At 41.5% G+C, this 27,283-nt stretch overlaps 1 protein-coding gene across 7 annotated transcripts; it reads right to left on the minus strand.

The window, feature by feature from the left end:
• Positions 1–533: 533 nt before the first annotated feature.
• KIF23 (kinesin family member 23) lies at positions 534–27,149 on the minus strand. 7 transcript variants are annotated; one of them, XR_005585500.1, is made up of 24 exons: positions 26,043–26,080; positions 23,569–23,638; positions 21,828–21,956; positions 20,817–20,922; positions 19,210–19,346; positions 18,745–18,854; positions 15,434–15,604; positions 13,739–13,851; positions 13,482–13,603; positions 12,869–12,971; positions 12,363–12,442; positions 12,157–12,276; positions 11,496–11,655; positions 10,661–10,828; positions 10,153–10,310; positions 9,531–9,704; positions 8,634–8,813; positions 7,925–8,233; positions 5,540–5,770; positions 4,326–4,408; positions 3,882–3,963; positions 3,690–3,760; positions 2,315–2,413; positions 534–1,396 (listed from the first exon to the last, which is right to left on the minus strand). XR_005585500.1 is itself a non-coding variant. In XM_039491669.1 (24 exons), exons 2-24 carry the CDS (start codon positions 26,953–26,955, stop codon positions 1,381–1,383), a joined length of 2,904 nt encoding a protein of 967 aa, XP_039347603.1. In that variant the 5' UTR covers positions 26,956–26,992; positions 27,027–27,107; the 3' UTR covers positions 534–1,380. The 7 variants fall into 7 exon arrangements, 6 of the variants coding, with proteins under 6 accessions (XP_039347603.1, XP_039347604.1, XP_039347601.1 ...); XM_039491669.1 differs by lacking the exons at positions 2,315–2,413; positions 26,043–26,080 and adding exons at positions 26,945–26,992; positions 27,027–27,107; XM_039491670.1 differs by lacking the exons at positions 2,315–2,413; positions 26,043–26,080 and adding an exon at positions 26,945–27,149 and having other exon boundaries at positions 23,569–23,635.
• Positions 27,150–27,283: the final 134 nt, after the last annotated feature.

Below are 27,283 nucleotides of genomic sequence, written 5' to 3' on the forward strand. Positions count from 1 at the left end.
GACTAGGAAATGAGGTACGTTTAGCAAATGCGTTAGCTAACACAAACATGCATATTTTTAAAACTATTTAACAGCCAGTGTAAACAAATGCTGTTAAAACCGTGCTTACTAGGTGTGGTCAAACCCTGTTTTTAAAAGCCATATTTTTGACAGTTATTTAAACATATTAGCCAACATACTCTCTAAAGAGACCTTTTTCCTACTCCTAGTCCAAAGCCCAAAGCAAGACGACCCTTTCATCAAAAGATAAGGCAAGAGACTGAAGAAGTGGAACTGGCTGCCTTGAAAGGGAGCCTAAATCAAATCCCGAAGGTCTTGTCTGATGCTTTTAACGTATTGGAATTCACTGTAATCCCCTAGTCAAAGTTTCGAAATGCGCCAAACCCCCACTTCAAAGATCCATTACTGCAGGATATTTTCGGCACGGGAGCTTTTAAAGACCAGACAGTGCAAGATGGTCTCCACCGAGAGGAAGCCCAGATTACACACACTAGAAGTAAAACGCTAGCCAAAGTTAACAAGTCTACACTGAGTAAGAGCCATTGAATAAAAGTATTTATTTTAACACATTTGCAGATCCATGCGTAATAGAATTGTCACCTAACAAGTGAGCATATTACCTTCACCCCCACATCTGCTGATGTAATCAGCATCATATAACAGTTACTCATTGCACAGAACTGAATAGGTATGATACCAATTCACGATTATGCACTGTTTCAAGATTCCTGCTGTGTGTCATTAGGCTGTCTCAAAGACGGAAATGAGTTTCAGAAGACGATTGTATATGTACAGAACACTGTCAGTCCAACAATTAAGTCCCATCTCTTACTGGATAATTGCTCTGATGGGTAGTTAATATTAATAATTGTTGCTAAGTATAATAAAAACCTGAACGGGCATAGAAATATTTCTAAAGTGCATTACTGCAGCTAAATAAATAGCAGCAATTGTGTATTTTTTTTTTTAAAACAACAACCATACAAAGGATTGTGACCAAACTTGAAAAAGTTTTACACTATAAAAAGAAAACCTGGCAAAAACACAAGACAAAGGCCTTGCATGATTCAGTCTACAGGAGATATAGAATATCAAGAGGCTCACACACACACACACCACAAAAGGCTCTCTTCAGAGTTATCCATAATACACAGCAGGGCAAAAAACAAATACGTTGGATACATGTATTTCCTCAGAATTGTGAAAAAAAAAAAATCTTTCCCTTAGCTGCTTGCTGTTCAGCACACGCTGTTATAAAATGCAAGTCTGCAGCGTTAGCATAGCACTAAATTTACCAAGACTTCACTGGCAGCAAATTCTGAAGAACTATTAAAATCCCCATTTTGTGAACAGTATTCCAGTACAACAGTGAATTCCAGCTCATGGTTTTCTGCGCCTGAAATAAAAAACACACACAAACACACTCAGCTCAAAGTTTTGATTCTCACATCATAACTTTCTATAATAGTGGTCAAGAATGTTACTTAGATTTACATAGTCTGTTGTATGAATACAAGTTTTAAGCATATATAGTGATGGAAAGAATCAATGGTTCAGTGATACAACTATGCTATAAGAAGCAGCAAAGAGTCCTGTGGCCCCTTATCGACTAACAGACGTCTTGGAGCATGAGCTTTCGTGGGCGAATCCCCACTTGGTCAGACACATGCTGGTATTCGCCCACGAAAGCTCATGCTCCAAGACGTCTGTTAGTCTATAAGGTGCCACAGGACTCTGTTGCTTTTTCCAGATCCACACTAACACGGCTACCCCTCTGATACTTGACAACTATGCTATGGATTTTATTCAACGCATCAGATCAGGGAGCAACAACTGTTAAGTTCACAATGTGCTTTTGCATAGAGTTCCTACACACAGTACAACGTAAGACTGACCCAATAGGCAAAGTGAAGACTTGCCCCTGCTCCTCTAAAAGGCAGTGACAAAGCTCCCGCCCACTTCAATCAGGCCCCAAGATTACACGGAAGGGGGCTTTGAAGAAAAGTTTGTACCATAGCAGGATTACAAGGGAAATGTTTGTAAACAGATCTAAAATCGCAAGTCTTCCGGCCAAACATTCCCAAAAGCGCCAGATTTCAAATGTATTCCAGCACTGCTACTGGACTTGTACAGACAAGTGTTCCTACTTGTAGCAGTGTACACCATAGAGTGAAGTCTAATGCATTAGCTTCTTACAGTTGTTTAGCCTCTCTATTTCGAGCTGAAATTTGTCAAGGTTGTTTGGTCATTATGGTATCACCAATCTGTTTCTATCCCCCCAACCCCCTTTTTGCTTCATGAAAAGCACTTTTACCTCTGAAGCCCTCTCTCCTGCCTGTAAACATCGTGTAAAACTGCAAGCTTTCTTCCCCTGAGCTGAATGGATCACTTCCACAGCACTGCCAGCACCTATCTGCAAAAGGCCAAATCTGCAAGTGAACTCTGTTCTCCAGCGGCTAGGCTACCAGACTACCTAATAAGTACTTATTCTGTCAGCAAGTGTTTGAGACCCAGTCTTGCTGCTTATGAAGTTTCATGTCTAAACTATCATTTGTTTGAACTCTGGTGTTAGAAACCGGGACTTCTACATGACTTCAGGCGAGTTTTCTATTTGTATAGCGAGATGGGACCTTTGGATTCACAAATTCTCCAGGCTGAGATTGAGCTACCCAAGGAGCCTCAGGCTGTCATCTGTGAATTCAGTAGGTGGGACTCCAGACTCTGAACAGAAGCAGGGCTTCTCTGCCAGGGCTAGGGCCTGTGCTTCTCCGCTAGAAGCTTTAGGTACCCAGTCTGGCAAGCGGTAGTTGGAATTTAACATGAGCTACATCAATTTTGCCATCAGATTGTTGAACACCATCCTCCTCTCCAAGGTCCCTTAAATAGTTTTTGTAAACTAAAAAAAATGTATTTAAATTATCCTCCCCTCCCACCATCAAGCAGAGATCGCGGATACGCCCATTAGCACTGCAGCGTGTTACTAACATTGACAGGCACTGAAATTACTTTAATCCTTTGCAACCTTAGATGTATAATGGCCAAAGAAATCAGGGCATAATATAATAACTTCTCTTCACTTCTGCCCCGATACACTGCTCCATCTCTGAGCTGTCAGGGAAGCCAGTGTTCCAGCACAGGCTTGTGGGACCACTCAAACTGCCGCTGAAGACATAAGGTATTGATGTCAGATTTTACTATCACGCCTCAGGCCAAGAGTTCCAAGTGTGACCGGTGATTCTGGGAGCCCAGCTTGAGAGGTTTTACAGGAAACTGATGTTCAAAAAGTCGGCCCAACTCTGAACATCAGGCTCCTTTCAGGCTTATCAAGTTGGGTACCCAAAAAAGTCACTGGTCATGCTAAATTTGGCTTCAATCGCCGTATCTTAGGCCACTTTGTCATTCCAATTGCCATGGCACTTAGTTGTCTCCAGTTGTTCCTTTGGTGACATATCACTGCTACTTGATAATCTGAGTCACAAGAGAACCCATTCACACCAGCAGAGGAGAAAGAGTAAATGGCTGGAACCACAAAGGCACAAAGTGGCAATGCCACCAGGTTTGACATTTCAAGATTCAATCCTTACCTTAAAGCTGGTAAGACTTGAGGGGAATAATATTTTTCCAGCCAAAGAGCATTTAGAGAAAGAAAGCCAGACGCTCCAGTTATGATAAGTTAATGTGACACCTACTTGGGCTGAGCATGATGCTGATATCCAGGTCCCAGACTGGATCCTGCCCTCATCTCCACAGCTACTGAACACTGGAAAGACACGTGCATTAGTCACCGCTGCTGCATGAAGCCAGTGAAAAGACAACAGACTTACTGGCATTATTCCAGATTCACACCAACGTAAGAATCTGGCCCCCTACTTGTAACTTACTCTGGTTTCTACATCTGTCCATTCAGATTCCGCAGCGTCTTCAGGTGGAGTAGGACTTGAAGGCGATGATCTTCGCTTTCGACTGAAGGAGGCAGAGAGACGAGTTAGTCCTGAAAGACTGTTATATACAGCTCAATAGACTGTCAAACAAGTGACTACACAAGCCGTTATCTAGAGATGGTTCGCTCATCTGGAGATGATGAATAGCTTCCTGTACCCCAAAACCCCAGCAGTGTGCCCGCACTACCTGTAGCTGAAGGATTTACAAGAAATCCTTACCTCAGTTTTACATACATTAAGCCAGTAACTCGAGTTCAAAAATCTCAGCAACTTCATTCTTCTGAAATTTCTCACCAGACCATTGATGGAATTAGAGCTGTGCGCACATTCTGGGGATACTAGGTTCTTGACATTATTGCAATTATAAAACTAAATGTGACTGACCCAGTTGGTGATTCTTGTTTTAGAGTCTCTATATCCGTGAATTGGACTGCCTGTCCACCACCTCTGGTTCTGTAAACATCACCCTGAGGGAAAGAAACAAACAAGTTACTTACAAATTAATATAATTACTTGGATATTATGTTTGCACAGGAACGTGAATTGTGGCCAACTAGTACGTGACCTCAGCATTTGCAATAACTACCATTTCTTTCAAGGAACCTCATCGATCAACCCAGAGAGCACAAACACTTGAGCATGCACTAGAGTGAACCATCAGCATGTGATATACCCAGAGGTTGTCAGCTGCCCCCCGAAAATGGGGCAAGAAATTCCCAAAACAGCAGATTACAAACACAACCGAGCAAGGCCCAGTTCCAATACTTTCATTCGGCAGTCTAGACAGGACCGTAACTGTCGGCAGGTGGGATAAAGCCTGGGATAAGTGGGGTCAACAAGCCCTTGGGGTAGCATGGAGGAATTTTATTTTTAAAAGTGACAATGACGTAGTAGTCAGAGCTAAAGGAAAACTGCAGCTGTTTTCTCCAGTTTAAAGTTCACCACAAGAAGTACTTATCAATGCGGTTTCTTTGGGGGATTTTTAAGTGACAACAATTGGCATTTCCAAGAAACATGCTGAAAGCGGCCATCTGGCTGAAGAGACGTCTTTTGTGAAACTAGCGGAGCCCCCTGGCACTCAAAGCCTACGCTGCAACCTAAAGCAAGTTGGGAGTTTGCCAGACTACCACTTGGAAGCTACACTCTGAAAGCGTTAGATTTCATATTGCTGCGGCAAGATGGGAACTGGCTCACGCTGCCAGAGGAACGAAGCGACATCACTTCAACAAGATGGTCAAACCTCCACAACTAGGCTTCAGAAAGCCAGTGGCACTCACAGGCTTGACACATCCACTGATTATGGATGGTGTCTTACATAATGGGCTAAAAGATCATTTTATTATTGTAGATGTAATTTCTTTTTAATTAAACTGATGCAGATGAAACTTTGCATGCAAATAGCTAGAAGAGCACATTCAAGTATGGTAAGCTTACTAGAAATGTTTTCTAGGAACTGAAGTGTCTCCTACCCCAACATGCAACTTCCAAAATCACAATCAACAAAAACACTTTAAGTCAAACACATCCTTATGCAACTAAGATCAGAAACTCAGGATCAGTTAAGTACGATTTGACAACACGAAGGTATTTGGCTTTACCTTAATCAGTTTAGTTTCAATCTCCCCATCAGAAGCTAGCTCCTGGTGCGTCAGCATGTACTTATCACACTTAGCTAGTGCCTTTTCGTTTGCAGCTGCTACTGTGATGGCATGGGGGACATGGGGCTGCATGACTGTTTCAGTGGGCACATTAGAAGGTGGCTTATGATCTACCCATCTCTCCCCCGCTGAGCGTGATCGTCTGTGTCTGAGACGAACTGGAGGTGCAGTCTGATCAGAGTGGAAAAGGAACCAGAAGAAATAAGCATAATCAGTAGTTAAAGTGCAGTTTTCAGGCCTGGTTAAAATATATTTAGATGAAGACCAAAATTTCATGTCTAAACTTTTAAACAGAATTGATCCTTGCAGGGAACCATTACTGACACACTTACACAAAATTGCTATTAACACACCCCTTGGGCCAACTCGTATTCTTCGCAGTTTTAATTAAGTTCTATGTAGTTGGATGGATTCCTTACCCAGAACTTCAGACAAAAGGATTTGAATTTTTTTGCAGCAGCTCTCAAATGTCCAGCCAAACTATGAGTTCTACACATATTAAACAGGCCTGAAAAAGCAGTTACATGAGACAGTTTCCATGGATACATTCCTGGGTCAAATGGTCTGTTTCTCAGGTAATCAAGGGAGCAGATTCATGGAACAGATTTTAGGAGGTGTTACTTCAGCAGAGTCACTCAAAGATAGGAGACCTTAACTGTGTTACTGGGTAAATACTGTGGAGAAGGAAGAAGTTTGACATCAACCCCCCTTTCCAGAGCGAGATTTTGACCCATCCAAAGTACACAAGATCTCTATTCAGCCACATAGTGCACTGTCCCCATCAAATTCAGCTTTTTTCTCCCATCATGCGAGAGTTCACACTGATGAGAGAATGGCACAGGTTTAAGAGAAGTAAGATGAAACTAGCGAGACCACTAGTATGGGTAAGTGTTCCTCTGCCATCAGGCTCTGGGAACTAATAGCTGTAAATAGTAAGGGGAGATTTTACACTCCTGTCTCACATATACACCCAATGAAAATCCATTTCACTAGTGACATGTGGCAAGACCACCTAACTCAGATCCATGGATACTAACCCCCATCCACTGCACTTCCAAGACTTGAGTGTTGATTACATTGTATTTTAGCAACAGGTATAAGGCTTACAGTGCACCCTCTTGGTAGGTCTCTTCTCAGTAGCCCCAAACACTGTTTATAAGCATCTACGTTCTTATCAAAAACTACATGCTGCCAGGATGCAGAAAGCAACATTAAGATTTGGGCAAATAGAAGTTTTCAAGGCTCACCTAAAGCTACCCACAGAAACCATTTTTTTTTTTGGATGGGCAAGTGAAGTGTTCATTTTTCCATTGGCAATTTTTTGAGACAGTTCTGAAAAGCTGCCTTAGGAGTTTAGATCCTTAAAGAAGGGTGCACTGTATTTGACAGTAGACAATGTTCCTTAACTTGCTACCAACAGGGGTTAAGATAGACTTTAATTTGAACGGCATTAGTATGAAAGCACGTCACTTGCACCAAAAAAAGTCTCTCTGTAACAGGAACTTTGATGAGCAAGTGTGTCTAGATTGTCTAATATAATTAAGGGAGTCCAAGATATGGATTCACAATGTAATGGAGATTTTGCTCCAGTTTAGAACATCTCAGAATAATCTGATATTTGTATTTGTCTATTAGTTTTACCTGAACCCCTGTAGCAAGAACGTGATGATAAAGCATAGAGTGTTAAGACAAGCATCTCCTTGTGATGAACTGGTACAGAGAAGAATCACTTAGACCAATTAAAACTGACTGAGAACTGCAAGTAAAACCACCACTTTTATTACAAATATTCAAATTTAGTAAGAACATTTTAATGGTTGTATGAATCCCAGACTCAGCTCTTTACAAGCGAGACAGCTTGTCCAAACAGTTTCCAGCTGATAAATGAAATTTGCACAAACAGCTCATGAGACCTTTAATCTGCCCAAAAATGACTCTGGCAATTTGCAGACTGCCAAATAAGTTTAAGAGACAGACAAATGGAGACACAAGGAAGTTTATAGTCAGAAAAATTGACTATAATTGTTGTTCCTGGAGAGAGCCACACACACGCTGACAAGACACAGACAGACATACTCCTTTAAGGGCTTTTATATGCTGACTTTAGAAACCAAATTAGACTGTTTTGCAAGTGCCGTGACACACAACTTGGAGGCAGCAGTCAAGCATGGAGAAAATTTGTAAAATAGGGTCCAATTCCATTTCAGGGGTGAGCTCTCATATGACAGAGCACACTAAGCTTAGCAGTTGTTTGAGAATGGTAATCTTCTGAGCCATGGCAACCAAGCACTGCTACATGTAGCCATTGCTAGGAGTAGCACTAACCCTGCAGCATTGGTCCTCTTCTATTTCTATCTCATCTCTACGGCTGGGGACCTCAATGACTCCAGTCCAGTGCATCCCTCGCCTTCTGTCTGACACATTACAGTTTCTATTTTGCTCTGGTTCCTGTTGTCTACTCCTTGCCTTAGGTGTGCCAATGGTATGCTTGTTGTATGGAGGGATTTTCTGCTCCCACTCCGAAATACAGGATGCCACAGAAATGCTGCTACAGGAGTTAGAGCGTCTATGCAGCTGTGGCTGGCTCATGAGAGGTTGGCTGTTAGGGACTTGAGTAACAGAGTTACTAGAAAACTGAAGAAAACGGGAGAAAAGTTAGTGAACACATACAATTTTGAACTGGTAACAAAGTATAACACTTCTCAGAAATCATCCTGTATGGCTGACTTGCGTATATGCAGAGAGTAATCAATGCAAGTACTTCACATAATTAGGTGTTTCATGGTCAGCTTTAAAAAGCCAGAACACTCTTTCAATTAGAAAAGTGTAAGGTAAGAGAGCATGCAGAGACACACCACACTGGAGGAAAAAAGAAAAAAAAAAACACCTTAAGGAATTTAGTAGAGCCCAAAACATATACTCATTCCGTTGTCCCATTCCCAACAACTAGACAGGAAAATAATCAGCTACATTTAGCTTTATAAAACCTGTTTGTCTCTGCACTGACATACAAAGAGATTCATATATAACATACTGGTGCTGGCGGCGGGGACACGGATCTCTGAAAAGCTTTCTCCCGGTCCTTCTCCCGTGAAGGCCTCTCTGGTTTTTCATTCTTTGGTTCAGTAACAATAGCTTTCAGTTGCTTTAGTTTCTCGTCTTTGACCCAGAGCTTGTTCTGCATCTCCAGCTGTTTTGCTGCCACACGGCGTTCCTGCAGGTGAGAACAGGGTGAAGGCTATTGTTTTAAATAAAGACCAAATTATACAAGCATAAGTTATTGTGATGAAAATTGAACTGAGGAGAGCTGTGTATTTCAAATGGAATGAAGTCTTTCCAGCCAAGATGTAGACTCGTCAAAGCACTCACTATGTAAACTAGGCCTGGCCAACTTTCAAAGCTATCTAGCATCTTTAATGTCCTAATTGAAGAACAAACTGATTACATTCATTTAGTAGCCCTCATAGCCACTACAATATGAGTGAAGTCTGTAGCTCAGGTAATGGATCACTATAGCAGGTTGATTCCTCGGAAGCTATTTCCCCCCCACACACACACGAAAATTTGCTGTTGCTAGTGTACCACGGGAAGAGTAGAACCCTTGTGGCTAGGTCAATCACGACAACTGACAAAGAAAATCTGATTTGAGGAGGCAAAAAAAGTTATGAACCAGAAGGAACCAATGCTAAACTGTTTAAAAAAGCAAATATTTGTAAAATAATTTTTTAAAAATTATTAAGTTTACATCAATACTCTACTAGAAAAATTCTACCTCAGCATAAGATCACACATGTCAAATTTTAAGATAACAGTGGATGGTCTGGTCTCTCTCAAAACTGGATACACAAAGAAAAAAATAACTTCAGCCTTAGCTTGGTACAAGCAGCATTGCTCCATGAAGCATTTCTAACAGAAACGCTAGCGTACTTACACATTCCTTCTCCCATTTCATTGTTGTCTCTGTCACCATGCCTTGCAACCGTGCTTCCAATCGACGCTTATCAGAAGCCTGCCGCTGCAATTTCTGACTCTTGCTTTCTAGCTCTTGCTGCAAATTACGTTTGTCTTCTTCATAAATTGTGGTCGTTTTCTCTAAAATCTCAATCTGGAGAAAAGACCATAGCAATTTCTTTTACGTTTCACATTTAATTGCTCATGAAGAATTTTCTTGCAGAGGTGCACAATAGAGCAGAGGAGCTAATCGTATTTTAAGATGCTTTAGGACACAATCAGCGATTTCAGTACAGACATAAACACTCCAGTAAGATGCCTTTGAAATGTCAAGACAATTTCAGAAGTTTGTAACACATGTTTAGCGATTTCTGGTTTTCTTGAAAGAAACTTAACCGTAACCACATGCTAAAGCCAAAACAAGACAGACATTTTGAGTAATATCCCCACCAAATAAGAGAAAGGAAAAAAAACTTAAATTATTTTGAGAAAGCCTTATGGGGAAAAAGTTCTGGCTTTGATTTAAAAAATTGCCATTTGCTAAGTAGGGTATAAGTTTTGTGCCTAAGAACTGAGTAATCTCAGATTATGCAAGAACAAACCTTGTACTCTAATGTTTTAGTTTTCTTTTCCAATCGTTCAATCTCCATTTTCTGTCCTGCTATAATTTTCTCCTTTTCTGTGAGTTTTCCTTGAGCGTAGTTTTCCTTGGATACAATGCTGCTATCAAATTCTTGCAGCATAGTTTTAAATGCGAGCACTGGAACAGATTCAGACATTGTAATCCATATAAATTCACTTAGGGAGAATCTTTGCACTCCCGCCCCAGAACACTAAACTAGATCAACTTTTGCCTCTTCCCTGCTAGCTTGAAATACGAAGATTGCCCTATTTGCTTGCTGACGCAACCCTGCCAAAAGTCTGATTTATTACATCAAACCACAATGAAGTTTTTGAAGCATCACTTGCAAATTTAAGCGAACAAGATATGTTCCGCCACGTGCCTACTGGGATAGAAGATTAGCTATTTTACTCCAGATGCTTTGCACAACTGCCTTTCATGTATTAGATTAGCAGAGGAATGCTTTCACATGGAGAATCCATGCTCACCATTTTTGGTAAACTCTTCTGATAGCATCTGCCGCATTCTGTGGCGTTTCTCAAGGACTTCAATCAGCCTAGGAAGTGTTTGGTCATCATTCACGTCCAATAATTCACATGAGGGTAACGGAGGGAAGTTCTGCAGAAGCATTTCTGCAACAGATTGTTCTTGTGTTTCTGTAAGGATTTAAAGCAGACAATCCATGACAGCAAGCTATTCTAAAAACACGTCAATATTATAGCGCACAGACTGAAGTCACACACTCACTCCTCTCATCCCAAAGCATTTTGGAAATATAAAAGCCAGAACATTTTAATCAGGAAGAGTTTCCACCACCTAGATGCTAGCTGATCAGGCACAACTGTACCAAAAGAAGGGTTTGAATGTGACATTACTGCATATAAGTGTTTCAATAAGAGAAGTTATAAACAAAAAGGTAGGCGTAGAGGGAAGCTCGGAAATTTGAGAGAGAGATTAGAAGTCCTTTGAGCATAACATTTTTTTTTATCCCGTTTAAAAATTATTTCTTTGTCCAAATATTGCTGTATTTCTATATCCATGACCTCCCTCAAGGGACAGGGTAAGGGAAAGTTAATCTAAGTCTATCATCACTATATTAAAAATTGACCTTGTAACTAGCAATATGTGCACTAAATCCAACTGTATTCATTATAATTCATAACCCTGCAGTATAAACACAAGGTAACAAATATGACTTTATTGTATAGGTTAAGTTATAGATTATGTAAGAGATTTTGGTTTTATTTTAAATGTCTTTTCTATTAGTCAGACTGGACTAAAAGTCTGTATTATGAAACCATGTAACATCATTCCAGGTTTTACCTCCGCTGATTGGGCCACCTCGAATCTCAAGTTTTCGTGAGAGTTCATCCTTAAAGGCCTGGTTTCTAAATCGGCGTCCAGGGGTTAAGCCAAAAAGTGGTTTATCAACAGGTCTCGCAACTTCAACTTCTTGGGTCATTTCTGCAAATCGCATGACTTGCTATGATAGAACAATATTCAGTTTTAGATACTCTGTATTTAGTTATCACAATCTTTAGCCACACTGTGAACTCGCAAGTACTAAGATACATATTAAAAAGGACATTATCATATTGAGATGGCTTTTAAAAAGCAAGTTACAGGTAGTTTCAACTACTACAGCTCCAGCCCAGGGGCACGCACATGTGTCTTCCCCGCCCCCCGCAACGCTGCCAACAAGGGAACCAGTGAAAGTGACTATACAGAGTGCTGGCAAACAGTTAATGCCTAGAAGAAATGTGATTTCTTTCAGTTATAGTATTCTTCAATGCCATTTCTAGGAGTAGGGAGTGTGATTGTTAGGTTGTGGGTTTCCCTTTAAAGTTTCAGTTTTGTTCCTTGTGAGACGAAGTAAGAAATTCCCTCCCCTTTATATTTTCTTTCTCTTTGTATTCATTTCATCCGTTTAGTAGGGATGGGATGGGGAGGGAGAGAGAAAGAGGGGAAATCACATGCAAGTTACCAAGCTCTCCTCATAGTCCTCGGCCTTGGGGTTAACGCACACGATCATACGCACTTTTCCTTCTCCATCAAAGTAGTTCTTGAACAGGTGGGTTAATTTGGAGTCTCGATAAGGGACCATCTAAAAAATTTGAAAAAATCTAACCACATTCTCAAGCAAAAGTCTTGACAGGTTAGAAGACAGTCAGGAGGGGGGCTGTTGTATACCTTGTTGGTTCCATACATTTGGTTCTCCCGTAGAACTTCAATACATGTTCTTAATGTCATAAGTGACTGGTTAATGTTACCTGGAAGAAACAGAGCGAGTGTTGAGCACTCAGTTGGATGTTGGCCCCTCTCCTGTTACAATACTCCAAAATTAGTGACCAGGTTATGCCTAAAATAGCATTGTTTGGGGGATATTCCTAATCTAATCAGAATAGTTTATCTCAAGCCTTTTCTAGTTACATTAATGTATATGAAAATGTAGAAAAACATCCAAACTATTTAATACATTTCAATTGTAGTAAATGCTACAATGAGTGGTGTCCAGCTTTCCAGACAAGGCGATTTAAGAGTCATTTGACTTAATAGAAAAAGAAAAGAAAAAAAACACCCCCAACAGGATTTTCCCAGGATATTTATCTTGAGCCAGGAGGCATTACCATACAACCAGCTTTCTAGTCCACAAATAGTTGCATATAAGCAACATAGAACCCAAACCAACTATGTACCTGCTTCCCGTAGTCTGTTTCCTTCAGCTTTAGTCCTATTCGTTCTTTCACTTCCAGCTAAATCAACCAAGGACAGCTGGCTTAAAGTTATTTGTTCTCTCTCCTGTTCAAGAAAAAAATAAAATGTTTAATGCCATTTGCAACACTTCCCCAATATAAGGGAAGAAATAAAATTACATGGGACTTTTAAGCCTTACATAACTGTTGTAAGTTAATACTTAAAGGTTAGAGAGAGAATTGAAGATCTCTCTTATAATTACGTGAGAGGCTATGAGCACCTAATGGTTTAGTGCTCTAGCATTCCAGGTTCTGGAATTCATATTCCACCTCCGGCAGTCTCAAACTATTAATGTCTTTCACAAAACCTCTCCCAATTTCTACATGCCTAGTTTTTGCGTAAGAGTAGCCAAGACAAAGAGCAAGAGAATAACAAGCTTTGCTTATCTCGTTAATGCTCACCTTGATAGAGGGAGCTTTGACTTATGAGGCATTTAAAAAGTGCACCTGGAAACTAGTAATTAGAACATCCCAGACAGGAGCCTTGTCTAGGTAGGTCTCTGCCCTGCCCACACCCCCATTGTGCTCTTTTAAATAATTAGCCTCTGAATTTCACCTGCAGGACATTATCTCCATCTGCATCCAGTGGTGCCTGAGCCAACTTAATCATAAACACACTATGAGAACGACTAGATTCGCGATTCAGCTGAGTGTTAGCAATCCGCCTCTTCTTTTGACCTGTTAAACAAGAGAGCCCTTTAATCAGAGTGGCAGATCTGTAGAGGTCATGTAGGTCTTCATGCCACAGGGTTTCTACTGTACATGAAGAGATCTATATGACTAAAGTGACCACTACTTCTGAACATTTCTTACCTCTCCAAAAAACTTCAAAAGCTTCTTCAGTAGATTTTACCTCTACTTCGGTGCATCCTATAACATACATGTTGTGATTCTGGTCCTCACGGAGTACTTTGGATTGTGGAGGTCTGCAAAGAGCATGGTTTAGATCAATCTGACAGACAGCAAGGCTTTTAAAGCAAGCACCATGCAAATCCTTATGTTTAAGGATCGAATTCAACCTGAACACAGATGTCAAACATTCTCCCACACCAACAGGACTCAGAGCCAATACAAATGCATGGGGAAATATTTAGGCGGGATTAGTTACACTTCTGTTATTGCTTTGCTTTAACTCATAAGCCACAATGAATTGCAATGCACAGTAGGCACTAGGAGGCTGGAGGGCTACTGCTACTCTCCTACATGCATAAGCTCATACAGAAGCGTGTAACAGATTTCAACAGCATTATTCTGAATTTGCTAGAGAAGCAGAGAGAAAGAGATGGGGTCTGAATTTATTTACAGCAACACCATACAATAAATTCAGCGCCTCCAATTTTAATAGAAGGGACAATATGCCGGGCACATACATAAAATCACCATTCCGCACAGGAGTGTTGCAACTGTTCCACCTATCAAAGGAATAGGGTAAAATATTACAGCACCCAAAGCAACCACCTAACATTTTAATCATTGGAGTTCGCACAATGGAAAATAACATAAAAGTTAAGACCAATTTATGGAAATGTTCAACAAGATGGTGATCCTCTAGTGAGAGCTTAACAAGAGGTTAAACAAAATAATTGTAACTCTCCTCTTAAAACCTCATGACATAGCCAATATGTTCTATTGGTTTGTGGACCCTATTGAGAGAAGGAATCCAAAAAGATTAGATCCAAAAACCTCAGGCCAGAGTGATGGCAAATCTGTGTGCATTAATTGTTCTGCCATAAGTGTGTCAAGTTTCACAAAGGTATTTGTACACCAGTAGCTTTTTGTGAGAACCTTAATTTTAGACCCATTTAAACCGCAGCACAAAGCGGAGAGTTAATGACAAAAGTTTAGAGGTGCGTTTGTTTTCCCAAAAGTTCCCAAACACTGTAGCAGTGGGAGAGAGCTCATCCAGAGGCTGCCTCCAAAAGCCAGAGTTTCAAGCTGATTAACAGAGAGTCATGTTCACCAAGCCAGTATCAGTTTATTTGGAAACAGAAGTAGGAATGGCAGCTAAAAAGTTGTATAGATTGCAAGTTGTAGTCATCAGTTGAGAGTGCTGTTTGTCAGACAGCATGAACAGGTTTGGGAGTCCTGCAGATTCCAACAGCCTGTGCCAATATAACTGAAACTTAAGTTCCTCTTTTGACATTCCCTCTAGAGTGGGTTACAATTTAGCACCAGCAACGAGACACCTATTCTACAGTTTTAGACCCTGCTGTAGAAACTTAAACAAGCCAACTCTACACGACATCACAGCAAGTCCCCATTTTTCAGATGAGGTTGAGGCAGACTTGCACAAGGCTACAAAGAGTCAGTGGCAAAGTCAGATTTAACTGTCTGGTTCACAGTCTTGTATCCACAGCCCTGTACCCAATATTCCTTTCTTGAGTAATCTCGTTTGGACTCAAGACAAAAGTGGTGGGGGTTGTGAGCATGTCTCGAGGTAACCCAATATTAATTACAACCTGGACAGGTGATAATCACTCAAAGAGGCATATTAAAAGAAACACTTACTTTGGTTTTATTGGATCGAAGGGAATTTCCTCCAACAAGTCATATATGTAGTTATTGTAGATTTCAATATATGAGACAAACACACTGTAGACACTGTCTTCTTCAACCTCTTCCGCTTTGCAATGATCTCGTACACTGATCATATCAGCAAATTCTGGATCTATTTGTCGTCTGTTGTAAGAATGTCATACATGTTTTAATAGAGCATCCCTCACAAGCTGATAACTCACCACATATACTCTATAATTAGAAGCTATATTGAAAGCAGCACAGTATCAGGACACAACTGTCTAAGGCTATGTCTACACTGCAATTAAAAACCTTAGCTCAGGCTAAGGCACCATTTAAATGCAGTGTAGATATTTTCAGGCTTGGGCTGGAGCCCAGGCTCTAGTACCCTGTGAGGGTCCCAGGGCTTGGAATGCAGCCTGCGCCCAAACGTCTACACTGCAAGTAAACAGCCCCTTAGCCAGAGTCAGCTGGCATTGGCCAGCCACGGGTATATAATTACAATGCCAAAAATGCCCACATTGAACACCGATGCCAGGTCTCCTCCAAAAAGAAAGATCTAAAGCACTTGTGAAAGCAGTAAAAAGCTTAAATATAGTCATGATTATTATTATATATCGTGATATAAAATTTTCAGATGTCATTGTGTTACCTAGTCAATTACCAAGCAGTTACAGTCAGTCAGCCCTATGCAGAGCTCATTAATACTTTGTACTTGTAGCATCTTCCATTCATTGAACTCGAAACACTTTTTAATTTAACATATCTTTTAGTAACAGGAAAGACTAAAGCATGGACAGTTTAAGTGACTTAACCAAGGTAATGCTGTGAATCATATTGCAAAGAATAGAATCTAGCTTGCCTGCCTGCAAGTACTCAGCTTTAAATGTTGACTAGACTATCTTTATCTCACCAGAAGATAAAGGAAGAGCAATATATTAACGCTTCCTGAAAATGGCGAGAAGTGTTCATGAAGGCCATCTAAGTCATCAAAACTCAAGTTTTAGGACATGTATCAATAGAGACAAGGTAGGTGAGGTAATCTCTTTTATAGACAAATTTATGAGATTACACAGAGCTGTCCTTCAGGTCGGGGAAATGTACTTTGTGTGTCACAGCTACATAAACTCTCTCAGAAAAATGAGAAGCCAAAAACACCATATCACCTGTGGGTGAACACGTCTCACCTCTGTATCTGACATTCCAGTCCTCATCCTCAAAGGAAACCTGCACAATACCGTCAAAAGTAGCCTGGGAGCTTAAATGCATAACTTTTCTAGATACTAAAAATCATGGACTGAAGCCATAAATTCAGTGTCTCTGTTATTACAACAGTCTATAACCTGCCTCCCCCTCCCCTGCCAGTTCACCACCACCACCACCCCTCAATGCATGGAGAGGTGTTAAAGGGCCACTTTACCTTGAATGGTCCCTTACAATGTGTTAATTACTAGGGCTGTTGATTAACTGCAGTTAACTCACACGATCAACTCACAAAAATAAATCACGATTAAAAAAATAATCACAATTGTCGTTTTAATCACACTGTTAAACAATAAAATACCAATTGAAATGTATTAAATAGTTTGGATGTTTTTCTACATTTTCATATACATTGATTTGAATTATAACAGAATACAAAGCATACACTGCTCACTTTATATTATTTTTATTACAAATATTTGCACTGTAAAAATGATAAAAGAAACAGTATTTTTCAATTCATTTCATACTGTACCGCAATTTCTTTATTGTGAAAGTGCAACTTACAAATGTAGATTTTTTTTTGTTACATAACTGCACTCAAAAAACAAAATGTAACCTACAAGTCCACTCAGTCTATTTCTCGTTCAGCCAATGGCTAAGACAAACAAGTTTGTTTACATTTACCGGAGATAATGCTGCCCGCTTCTTATTTACAATGTCACCAGAAAGTGAGAACAGGCATTCGCATGGGACTTTTGTAGCCGACTTTGCAAGGCATTTACATGCCAGATATGCTAAACATTCGTATGCCCCTTCACGCTTTGGCCACCATTCCAGAGGACATGCTTCCATGCTGATGATGCTCATTAAAAAAAAAGTGTGTTAATTAGATTTGTAACAATTACTTTTGGGGAGAATTTTTTGTCTCCGTCTCTATTTTACCTGCATTTTGCCATAAATTTCATGTTATGTTATAGTAGTCCTGGATGATGACTTGGCACATGTTCATTTTAAGAACGCTTTCGCTACAGATTTGACAAAACACAAAGAAGGTACCAATGTGAATTTCTAAAGATAGCTACAGCTTCAACCCAAGGTTTAAGAATCTGAAGTGCCTTCCAAAATATGAGAGGGATGAGGTGTGGAACATGCTTTCTGAAATCTTAAAAGAACACCACTCCAGTGCGGAAACTACAGAATTCGAACCACCAGAACAGATAATCAACCTTCTGCTGGTGGCTTCTGACTCAGATGATGAAAATGAACATGCGTCAGTCCGCACTGCTTCAGATTGTTACTGAGTAGAACCCGTCATCAGCATGGACGCATGTGCCCTGGAATGGTGCTTGAAGCATGATGGGACATACGAATCTTCAGCGTATCTGGCAGGTAAATATCTTGCAACGCCGGCTACAACAGTGCCACGAAAACACCTGTTCTCACTTTCAGGTGACATTGTGAACAAGAAGCGGGCAGCATTATCTCCTACAAATGTAAACAAACTTGCTTGTCTGAGCGATTGGCTGAACAAGAAATAGGACTGAGTGAACTTGTAGGCTCTAAAGTTTTACACTGCATTCAAAAATAAAACCATTATGTACAAAAAAATAATTCTACATTTGTACATTCAACTTTCATGATAGATTGTGCTATAGTACTTGTATTAGGTGAATTGAAAATTGCTATTTCTTTTTTTTACAGTGCAAATATGTTATAAAAATACATCTAAAGTGAGCACTATACACTTTGTATTCTGTGTTATAATTGTTATAATTCAATATATTTGAAAATGTAGAAAACATGCAAAAATATTTAAATAAATGGTATTCTATTTTGTTTAACAGTGCGATTAATTTTTTTAATTGCTTGACAGCCCTATTAATTACTTATTCTAAACAATCTGTTCTTCCTTGTATTTAGCTGTGACACTGACTACCTTTCCCAGAACTGTATCTCAAAAACTTATTTCTCTCCCCAACAGAGGTTAGTTCAATAAAAGATATTGCCTCACCCACCTTGTCTCTCTAATATCCTGGGACCGACACAGCTACAACATTTCATACATATGTATTAATACATTATTTCATTCTACTTACTTGCCAGATGGAGTCTTTGGAATTGGCATGGCATCTCTTTTCTGACGCTCTAACAAAGCATCAACTTCACACTGTACATCCACACCGTTCTTGTCATCAACTTTAAAAACCTGAGGGTAGCAAATGGAGTTAGTGTCATGTGACGATCTTAAACACTGGAAAAGGCAGGTTGTGGCGAGGGTTAGCGGTGATAAAAATGTCAGCACAATAAGAGTGAAAATACGACTAATGATCTCTGGGATAGTCAGACCAAACTACTTCATTTCATTGACATTCCATCCTGTAGTCATTCTCCTTTTTGACCAGGCTCTGCTTCTGATGCAGATGTTTTGTTAGATTAATTTATTTCAAAGGACTGTAAGGTTACTCTTACAATTTAACTATTTGGAACAGAGAATAACTTTGACTGTGGTTTATGCTGTTACTGGGAAAGTTTATCTTAAGACTTAAAACAAAGCAACTCACAAATCGCTTGGCCTGAAATGGTCCTATGCTGTTGAATATCATGTCTAAGCACCGAGGAAGAAGTCCTCCATCACCAGGAGAACCTGTCATTGTGTGTGTTTTCCCACTACCTGTCACACCATAGGTGAAAAGGAGACCTAGGAGTAAAACAGTTACAGTTAAATATTCCTAATTGGACCTTATTAACTAGAAAACGTTCAACTTGAACTGTTACTTGAGCCTATCCGATAAAGACGGGGGAAGGGGGAAGGGAGGAGACACACGACTTCCTCATTTGGAACGGTTGGCACGAATACTCAAGACATGTTGGTACCATCCCAGGGGTGGGAAAGGAAAGAGCTGGTCCAGAGGAGGAAAGACCACAGCTGCACGTCTTCAGTGCAGTGACTGCCCAGATAGCAGGACTGGGCCAGCTAGTGTGAAGACATTCCCCCAGCACACTGTAATGCTGCTCAGGACAAGGCTAGCTGGCACTAGCGGACAGACCTAAGGAAAGTACTAGAAACAATCCGTTTTTAATAAACTCTAGCTGCTCAGAGTCCCTCTTTCTGGTTAAGTACATTTAGAATTGAGAGTGAAGGCAGCCGTTTTGACCATCACTTAAAACCTGACTGTGGGAAGCTTGGTTGTTTTATTCTACTCTGAAGAGCTTCAGATACAGCAGCCAGATGGACCTGAAGAACCTGGCCTCATGGTATCACTTAGTTTTTGATAGTTCACATGAGCCAATCACCAAATTACCACCACCATCCAGCTCTTCAGTAGTACTTTTCATCCTTAGATCTCAAAGCTCTTTTCAAAAGAAAGTTGGCATCATTATCCCCATTTTACAGATGAGGAAACTGAGGCATGGAGTGGGGGAGTGACTTCCCAAGGTCACCCAGCAGGCTGGTGGCTGAACCCAAAATAGAACATAGATAGAGCACTGGACTGGGATTCAGGAGACCTACTAGGTCAAACTGCTTGCCAATCAAGACTCTAGACTATTTACCAAAATGATACAATGTCATGGTTTTGTAGACAAAAGCCTCTACAGTTGACTGGTATGCAAGAAAATTAAGCCTCAATATAAAAATCTTGTACGCATCTGAAACAGGAGTAATTTAGAATTGGAGGTGGGGGTTCTTTGCACTTTGTTACAAGGAAGTAGTCCTATTCTTTCATGAAAATAGGAACAATTTGAAGACTTGTTTTCAGCAGGCAAACTGAGAATCCTTGATAATTTGGGGGAGTGCCAGAATAAGTGAAGTAAAGCTGAAGAAAATAAGTACACCTCTACCTCAATATAATGCTGGCCTTGGGAGCCAAAAAATCTTACCGTGTTATAGGTGAAATCGCGTTATAGCGAACTTGCTTTGATCCGCCAGAGTGCGCAGCCCCTTCCCCCCCCCCCCCGGAGCGCTGCTTTACCGCGTTATAGCCGAATTTGTGTTATATCGGACCGTGTTATATCAAGGTAGAGGTGCATCCTTAAGTTTTGAACAGCCTTAACAGTGGTTTAAAAAAAAAAAAAAATTCCAGAAGAAAGGCGACCAAACAAGAGTAAAAAAAATGGTTTTAGCTATGCAGTGCCACTACAGCATGTTAAATACAAAACAGCTGCATACCATTTTTCCCATGAATGAGATCTTCTACTAGAGGTCTAGCCACCACATCAAAGAGTACTTTCTGAGTGACAAGAGTTCCAAATACTTCCTTAAACGTATACTGCGTCTGGGGAAAAGAAAAAATACTGATGTAAATCTGGTTTTTAGATCTCTCTCTGCATAACTAAAACTCTGCTTTTCACTAGCCTAGCAAAAGGGCAAAGTAGATTCTTTAGTGTAAGATTTCATATATAATGTGATTGTCTATATGTGTATAGGGCTGCACACAGAGTAACCGTTCAAATTCTGGTAAAGTCTAGTACTAAAGATAACCACATTATACTTAAACACATGCTGTATTATCAGGACATACCAATCACCACCATGTTGTTCCTCTCTGCCTGTCATTTTTTTTAAGTTAGAATACATGCTCGTTGGGCCTTTGTGTGTGTTCAGGAAGTACCTAGCACATTCCAGACAGAAGGAAAAGCCACCCTCCTTCCCCCAAGATAATAATAAGAGGTTAGAATTGTGTTTGAGGAGGATGAGGAACTGGGATGTGTGCACAGTGTGTGGTCCCATGATGGAACTGAAGAGGAGTGTGTTGTGAAGCTGCAAAGCTGAAGCCTGTTTCAACATGCATTGAAGTCAAAGGGATTCTTTCCACTGACTTCAATGAGCATTAGATCAGGCCCTTGATAGTATGTTAACATACTATGTTTGGGAATTAAAGGCTCGCGAATTGAGGTTATTGTGGATGTTAATTGGTCAGTTCTCTGATTTTTACAAATTGAGTTTAAGCCATTTAACTGTAAATTAAGAACAAATACATAGTTTAATCAAACAGTTTACAAAAAAGTGAAATACAAATTTTAGAAGCCAACCCTCTGCAGATTAATATACAAACTGTATGGCAATCCTATAATAAATAGATTAAGTCCCAAGTTTGCTGGACAAAGTCAGCATGAGCATTAGCTATCAACTTGCCCATTTTAAATGTGTTTCTACTGCTAGTCTTAAAAAGTACTATACCTCCCTGTATTCCCCATTCCGGAATATTCTGTATCCATCAGGAGGATGAATCTGAACTGTTGTTTCACTGATCACTTCTATGCAACACTCCTGATCCTGAACACTTAGAGGACGCACCCTGCAGTACACCTGATGGAACAGAAGTAAGTTTTCTTAGAATAAAAAGTAGTAACAATAATAAAATAAATAATAATAATAATAATAAAAAGCCAGTCTACTCTTGTTCATTTTTTTTTGACACAGTAAAGCGAAATTAATATTTTGACTTTGCCACTACAGTTTACGCGCACCTTAGAAAATTACAAAACATTTATACACAAAGTTTATTTTAATGCCCCAAGACATTTGGTCAATTGAATCTCCATTAGCCAACCATTCCCACCTAGTGATATTTTTGCCACGTACTTCATGCTGTAGAAAGCTTAATTTGTTCTACTTTAAAGTCACCAAAGGAATCGTTTTATTTCAGCATCTTATAATTGTGGATAAGGAAAAGTTATTTACTTATTCCCATAATACAAGAACTAGGGGTCACCAAATGAAATTAATAGGCAGCAGGTTTAAAACAAATAAAAGGAAGTTCTTCTTCAGGCAGCGCACAGTCAACTTGTGGAACTCCTTACCTGAGGAGGTTGTGAAGGCTAGGACTATAACAATGTTTAAAAGGGGACTGGATAAATTCATGGTGGCTAAGTCCATAAATGGCTATTAGCCAGGATGGGTAAGAATGGTGTCCCTAGCCTCTGTTCGTCGGAGGATGGAGATGGATGGCAGGAGAGAGATCACTTGATCATTGCCTGTTAGGTTCACTCCCTCTGGGGCACCTGGCATTGGCCACTGTCGGTAGACAGATACTGGGCTAGATGGACCTTTGGTCTGACCCGGTATGGCCATTCTTATGTTCTTATGTTAATTATGTACCAGATCATGTGTACTTGAAAGTACACGTGATTTACCCCAAAAAAAGAGCCACATGAAGAAATTCCCTGGCTGCTTCTCTTCAGAGAAATTCCTACTATGACAGTGACAGGAGAATTTTAAGACAAAAAAAAAAAATGTCTAGTGCCATTAGCAGATTAACAAAGTTGCTCTTTTAACAGATTTGTATCCACTTCTGTCACTTGCCACTGCATACTGACAGTGCTGCCCTTGAAAATCTTTCTACTCTAAATTACCACACACAAGAGTCACACATTTAGATTCTGGAGCACACACTGCCCTTGTGGGAAAAGGTCTGCCTGTCAAGTGCCCACTGTCAACCCAGGAGTGCCATTGACCGATTCTTATGCCAATCCTTGTAGTAAAGTTATAACTCAGGACCTTGAGCCACCGCGTCAGCGAAAGATGAGAGGGGAGTAACTCTGCTGGGGATAGGGAAGGAGAGAAAAATTGAGGGAACAGTTTCTGCCACTACGTGGCTTTCCTCCCCCTTCATTCCCCAGAACCACAAATGGTATTCACCAGAAAGCAAGCAGAAAAAACACTGAAGAAATGGATTAGAAATGCATAAGCCTGATCGCAACAAGTGGATTCCAAAAAGACTTAAGCACGAGTATAAATATGCATGTACAACAGGAGGGGAGGTAGGGGCTGCTTTCACCTCATCAGCATTATGTCAGGCACACACAAACCAAGGAGACCAGTAGAAAGTTAATCATAGAAACTAGCCTCACAAAGCTACAGCAGGTTTGCTTTCCAGTTGACCGCAAAAAGAGCAAGAGGTGAAAGCAAGACACCTTACCCCAACTGGATCTTTCAGACTTGTGTTGGATGACTTCTTTAGCACTGGTTTTCTAGGAGTTTTAGTTCTACTGAAAATAAAGAACTGAAAGTTAGACTTGTCATCCAGTCACACGATTCATATATTGATTAGCATAGTTCTACCTAAAGAATATTAACCTGCCTCCCCCCAACAATCTTTTAGATTAACTTTCCAACAGCAATGATCTACCTACATCTCTTTAGGAAAACTTTGGTCACTTATGGAAACAGGACACCATTGCTCCAAAATGGCAAGTCATATGCTCCTGAGGCCTTGTATTCACTGTTGAAGGCTTTTGTTTTTGATTCTTATCTCAGGTAAAAAAAACATGTGCGCTATACAAAGGTACATACACAGTGAAGACAAGGCATTTTACTTTTATCTGAGGTAAAATAGGAGAGGTCAGCATTGTACTGTAATACGTACTTAAAAAGGGATTTATTATAACACTGCAAGCACACACAGGAAACTGAACTTCTTGCTACACCTCCCCACCAATCAGATATAACATAGCTACTAAACTTGGACAGATTAGATTTTGTAATCGATAAGTGTCAAATATCAATTTAACCATAAACACACAGACTAAACAGATACTTCCATCATCAAAATGTACAGATAGGCAAAGAAAAAAAATGCTGCCTGAAAACTGTTTGATTTAAGACTATTTACTTAAACTTTACAAGTATTTTGACATGTGATGTTGACAATGTGTTTTAACAGTATAAAGCATTAACTTTTTGAATCAACATCTGTCATTAATTATTGTCTGACCAGCTCCCCATAATTTCCTGTAATTGTGAAAACTTAGATAAAAACGCTCAAAAATAAACATTATATATAAAAAATCAAATTCTGCCAAGGCCAATAACAGAGAAAATAATAAATAAAAATATGTTCAGAACCCCCTCTTCTGGTCTTTAAACAACCCCCAACCTCATCATCACAAGTAAGTTACCCACAGACCAGGACTCACCAACTCAAAGCAGTAACAGAACCTGCCAGAATGACAGATGCAAAACCTGCAGACACATCTCTTCTGTTACGAGCATCAATAACCCCACATCAAACCTTTCAAGATCCAGGGGTCCTACACATGCCTATCACAACATGTGATGTACCTAATCCAGTGCACTAAATGCCCCCAATAAAAATTATGTGGGCGAAAACAGCCAATCACTACGCTCTCAAATGACATACCAAAAAAAGATGAGACAAACACACTATCACCCAAGGGCAAACATTTTTCACAATACAATCACTCCATAGCTGATCTCTTAGTCCTCATCCTCAAAGGAAACCGGCACAACACCTTCTAAGACAAGTCTGGCAGTTTAAATTCATAACTTTGTTGTACACTAAAAATCGCAATCTTAATAAGGATACTGGCCTTATGGCTTATTACTGCAATCTGTAACTCACTAACCCCCCTTTTTTGTCTTATGACTCCAGTGGTGTTAACAGCCACTTCACCTTGAATGGTCCCTTACAACATGTAACTACTTATGATAAACAATCTGTTCCACAATGTATTTAGTTGTGACACTAAGTACTTTCCGCAGACCAGATGAAGAGCTCTGTGTAGCTGGAAAGCTTGTCTCTCACATCAATAGAAGCTGCCCCAGTAAAAGATAATATCTCGCCCATCTTGTCAGACTCTAAGGTTTGGTCTATACTAGGGGGGAGGGATCAATCTAAGTTATGCAACTTCAGCTACGTGAATTACGTTGCTGAAGTCGACGTACTTAGACCTACTCTCCGCAGTGTCTTCACTGCCGCTCCCCCGTCGACTCTGCCTGCGCCTCCCGCAGCGGGGAGTACAGGAGTCAACAGGAGAGCACTCAGGGGTCGATTTATCGCATCTAGACTAGACGCGATAAAATCGACCCTTGCTGGATCGATCACCGATCTGGCAGGTAGTGTAGACATACCCTAAGGCTTGGTCTACACTACAGTTAGGTCAACATAAAGCAGCTAATGGTGACCTAATTATGTCAGTGTACATACTTCAGTCTTGCTCCCATCAATGTAAGGGCCCTACTACGCTGACATTATAACTCCACGAGAGATGCAGGGTTTATGTCGGTGTAGTTAGGGCGACTAGTAATCTGTGTAGACCAGGGGTAGGCAACCTATGGCACGTGTGCCAAAGGCAGCACGCAAGCTGATTTTCAGTGGCACTCACACTGCCCGGGTCCTGGCCACCGGTCCGGGGGGCCTCTGCATTTTAATTTAATTTTAAATGACGCTTCTTAAACATTTTAAAAACCTTATTTACTTTACATACAACAATAGTTTAGTTATATATTATAGACGTATAGAAAGAGACCTTCTAAAATTTGTTAAAATGTATTACTGGCACGTGAAACCTTAAATTAGAGTGAATAAATGAAGACTCGGCACAGCACTTCTGAAAGGTTGCCGACCCCTGGTGTAGACACTGCATTACTTACATCCACTGTTGGCTGTCGTTCATGCAGGAGCCGTGAAACTGACAAGAAAGCTGGGCTCCTGGCCACAGGGGAGCTGGTGTGGGGCTGACAGCCCAGGCTCTCAGCCCCCCACGCTGCCCCTGTTAAGTCAGTAGAAGCGCTGCTCGTGAGGATGTGCACCATGGACAAAAGGAGGGCAGCATGGACATGAACCACTGCAGTAATCACTGTGATGGTTGTACCTGGACCTAGATACATTTCCAGTGTAGACATACCCAGGGGCCAACACACAAACAAGCCTCATAACAGAGACAAGGTGGGTGAGGGAATAGGTTGTACTGGACCAACTTCTGTCGGTGAAAGAGACGGGCTTGCACGGGGCTCTGTGTGTCGCTGTCATCACCACCACTGCAAAGCCGAAGAACACACAAAGGCAGGGGCCTAACCCGCGGCTCACGATCCAACCCCCTCTCGTGGGGAGGCCGGCGCTGATCACCGCACTGCCCGCATGGGGCTGCCCGCACCGTAGAACTGCAGCGCCGGTTTCCCCTGGCGGCAGCGCTGCTGTAGCCGGCTGGCCCCAGCACCTCAGAGGGACAACGGGGGAGGGGGGGCAGGGGGTTTCTCAGGCCCCCTCCAAGGCTGGACGCACAGGCGGGGCCCTTGCCGGGGGAGGGGGTGGACAGGGGATGACTTTCGCCACGCCAGGCCCCAGAGCCCCCCCTGCCCTCGGCGGGGCGGCTGGATCGCGGGCTCGGCGAGCGGCGCAACCCACCACCAGACCCCCCCCGCCCCGGGCGCTGGGGCATTTCTACGCGCCGCCGCCGCCGCCGGCCTCGAGCGGGGCAGGGGGCCGGAGACCCGAGGCCCCCGGAGGGCCGGGGCTGTGGGGGGGTCCCGCGCGGGGCCTGCCCCCTACTCACGCCGCCTTCATGGTGCTGCTCCCTGGCTGCGGGCCGCTCTCTCGGGTCCTGGGACGGTGGCCGGGCGGGCTGGGGTCGGATCCCGGGACGGTGGCCGGGCGGGGCCGCTCCCTCAGGTCCCGGGCGGTGCTGGCAGGAGGGTCGGGCTCGCTCTCCTAGTGATCATTCGATTTGAACTTTCCCTCCGCTCCCATCGGCCCGCGCGCTGCTGTGATTCAAATCCGGCCAATCAGAGCGCGCCGTTCGGCGAGCGTCGCCACGCAACGCGTATTGCGTGCCAGAGCGTCACGGACCATCTTAGTCGCCATGGAGACGCCGACAATATCGCGCAGGCTCCAG

This window comes from Mauremys reevesii, linkage group 10 (assembly GCF_016161935.1).
Source record: "Mauremys reevesii isolate NIE-2019 linkage group 10, ASM1616193v1, whole genome shotgun sequence".
NCBI lineage: Eukaryota > Metazoa > Chordata > Testudines > Geoemydidae > Mauremys > Mauremys reevesii.

Excerpts from the sequence above, each read along its gene's own strand:
- KIF23 (XM_039491666.1), bottom strand. The coding sequence starts at position 26,065 with ATGAACGACAGCCAACAGTGGAT. Across the intron at positions 11,656-12,156 it reads AGGACTATGAGGAGAGCTTG|CAAGTCATGCGATTTGCAGA; the intron begins GTAACTTGCATG and ends GTTCTATCATAG. Across the intron at positions 4,409-5,539 it reads TTGAAACTAAACTGATTAAG|GGTGATGTTTACAGAACCAG; the intron begins GTAAAGCCAAAT and ends TCTTTCCCTCAG.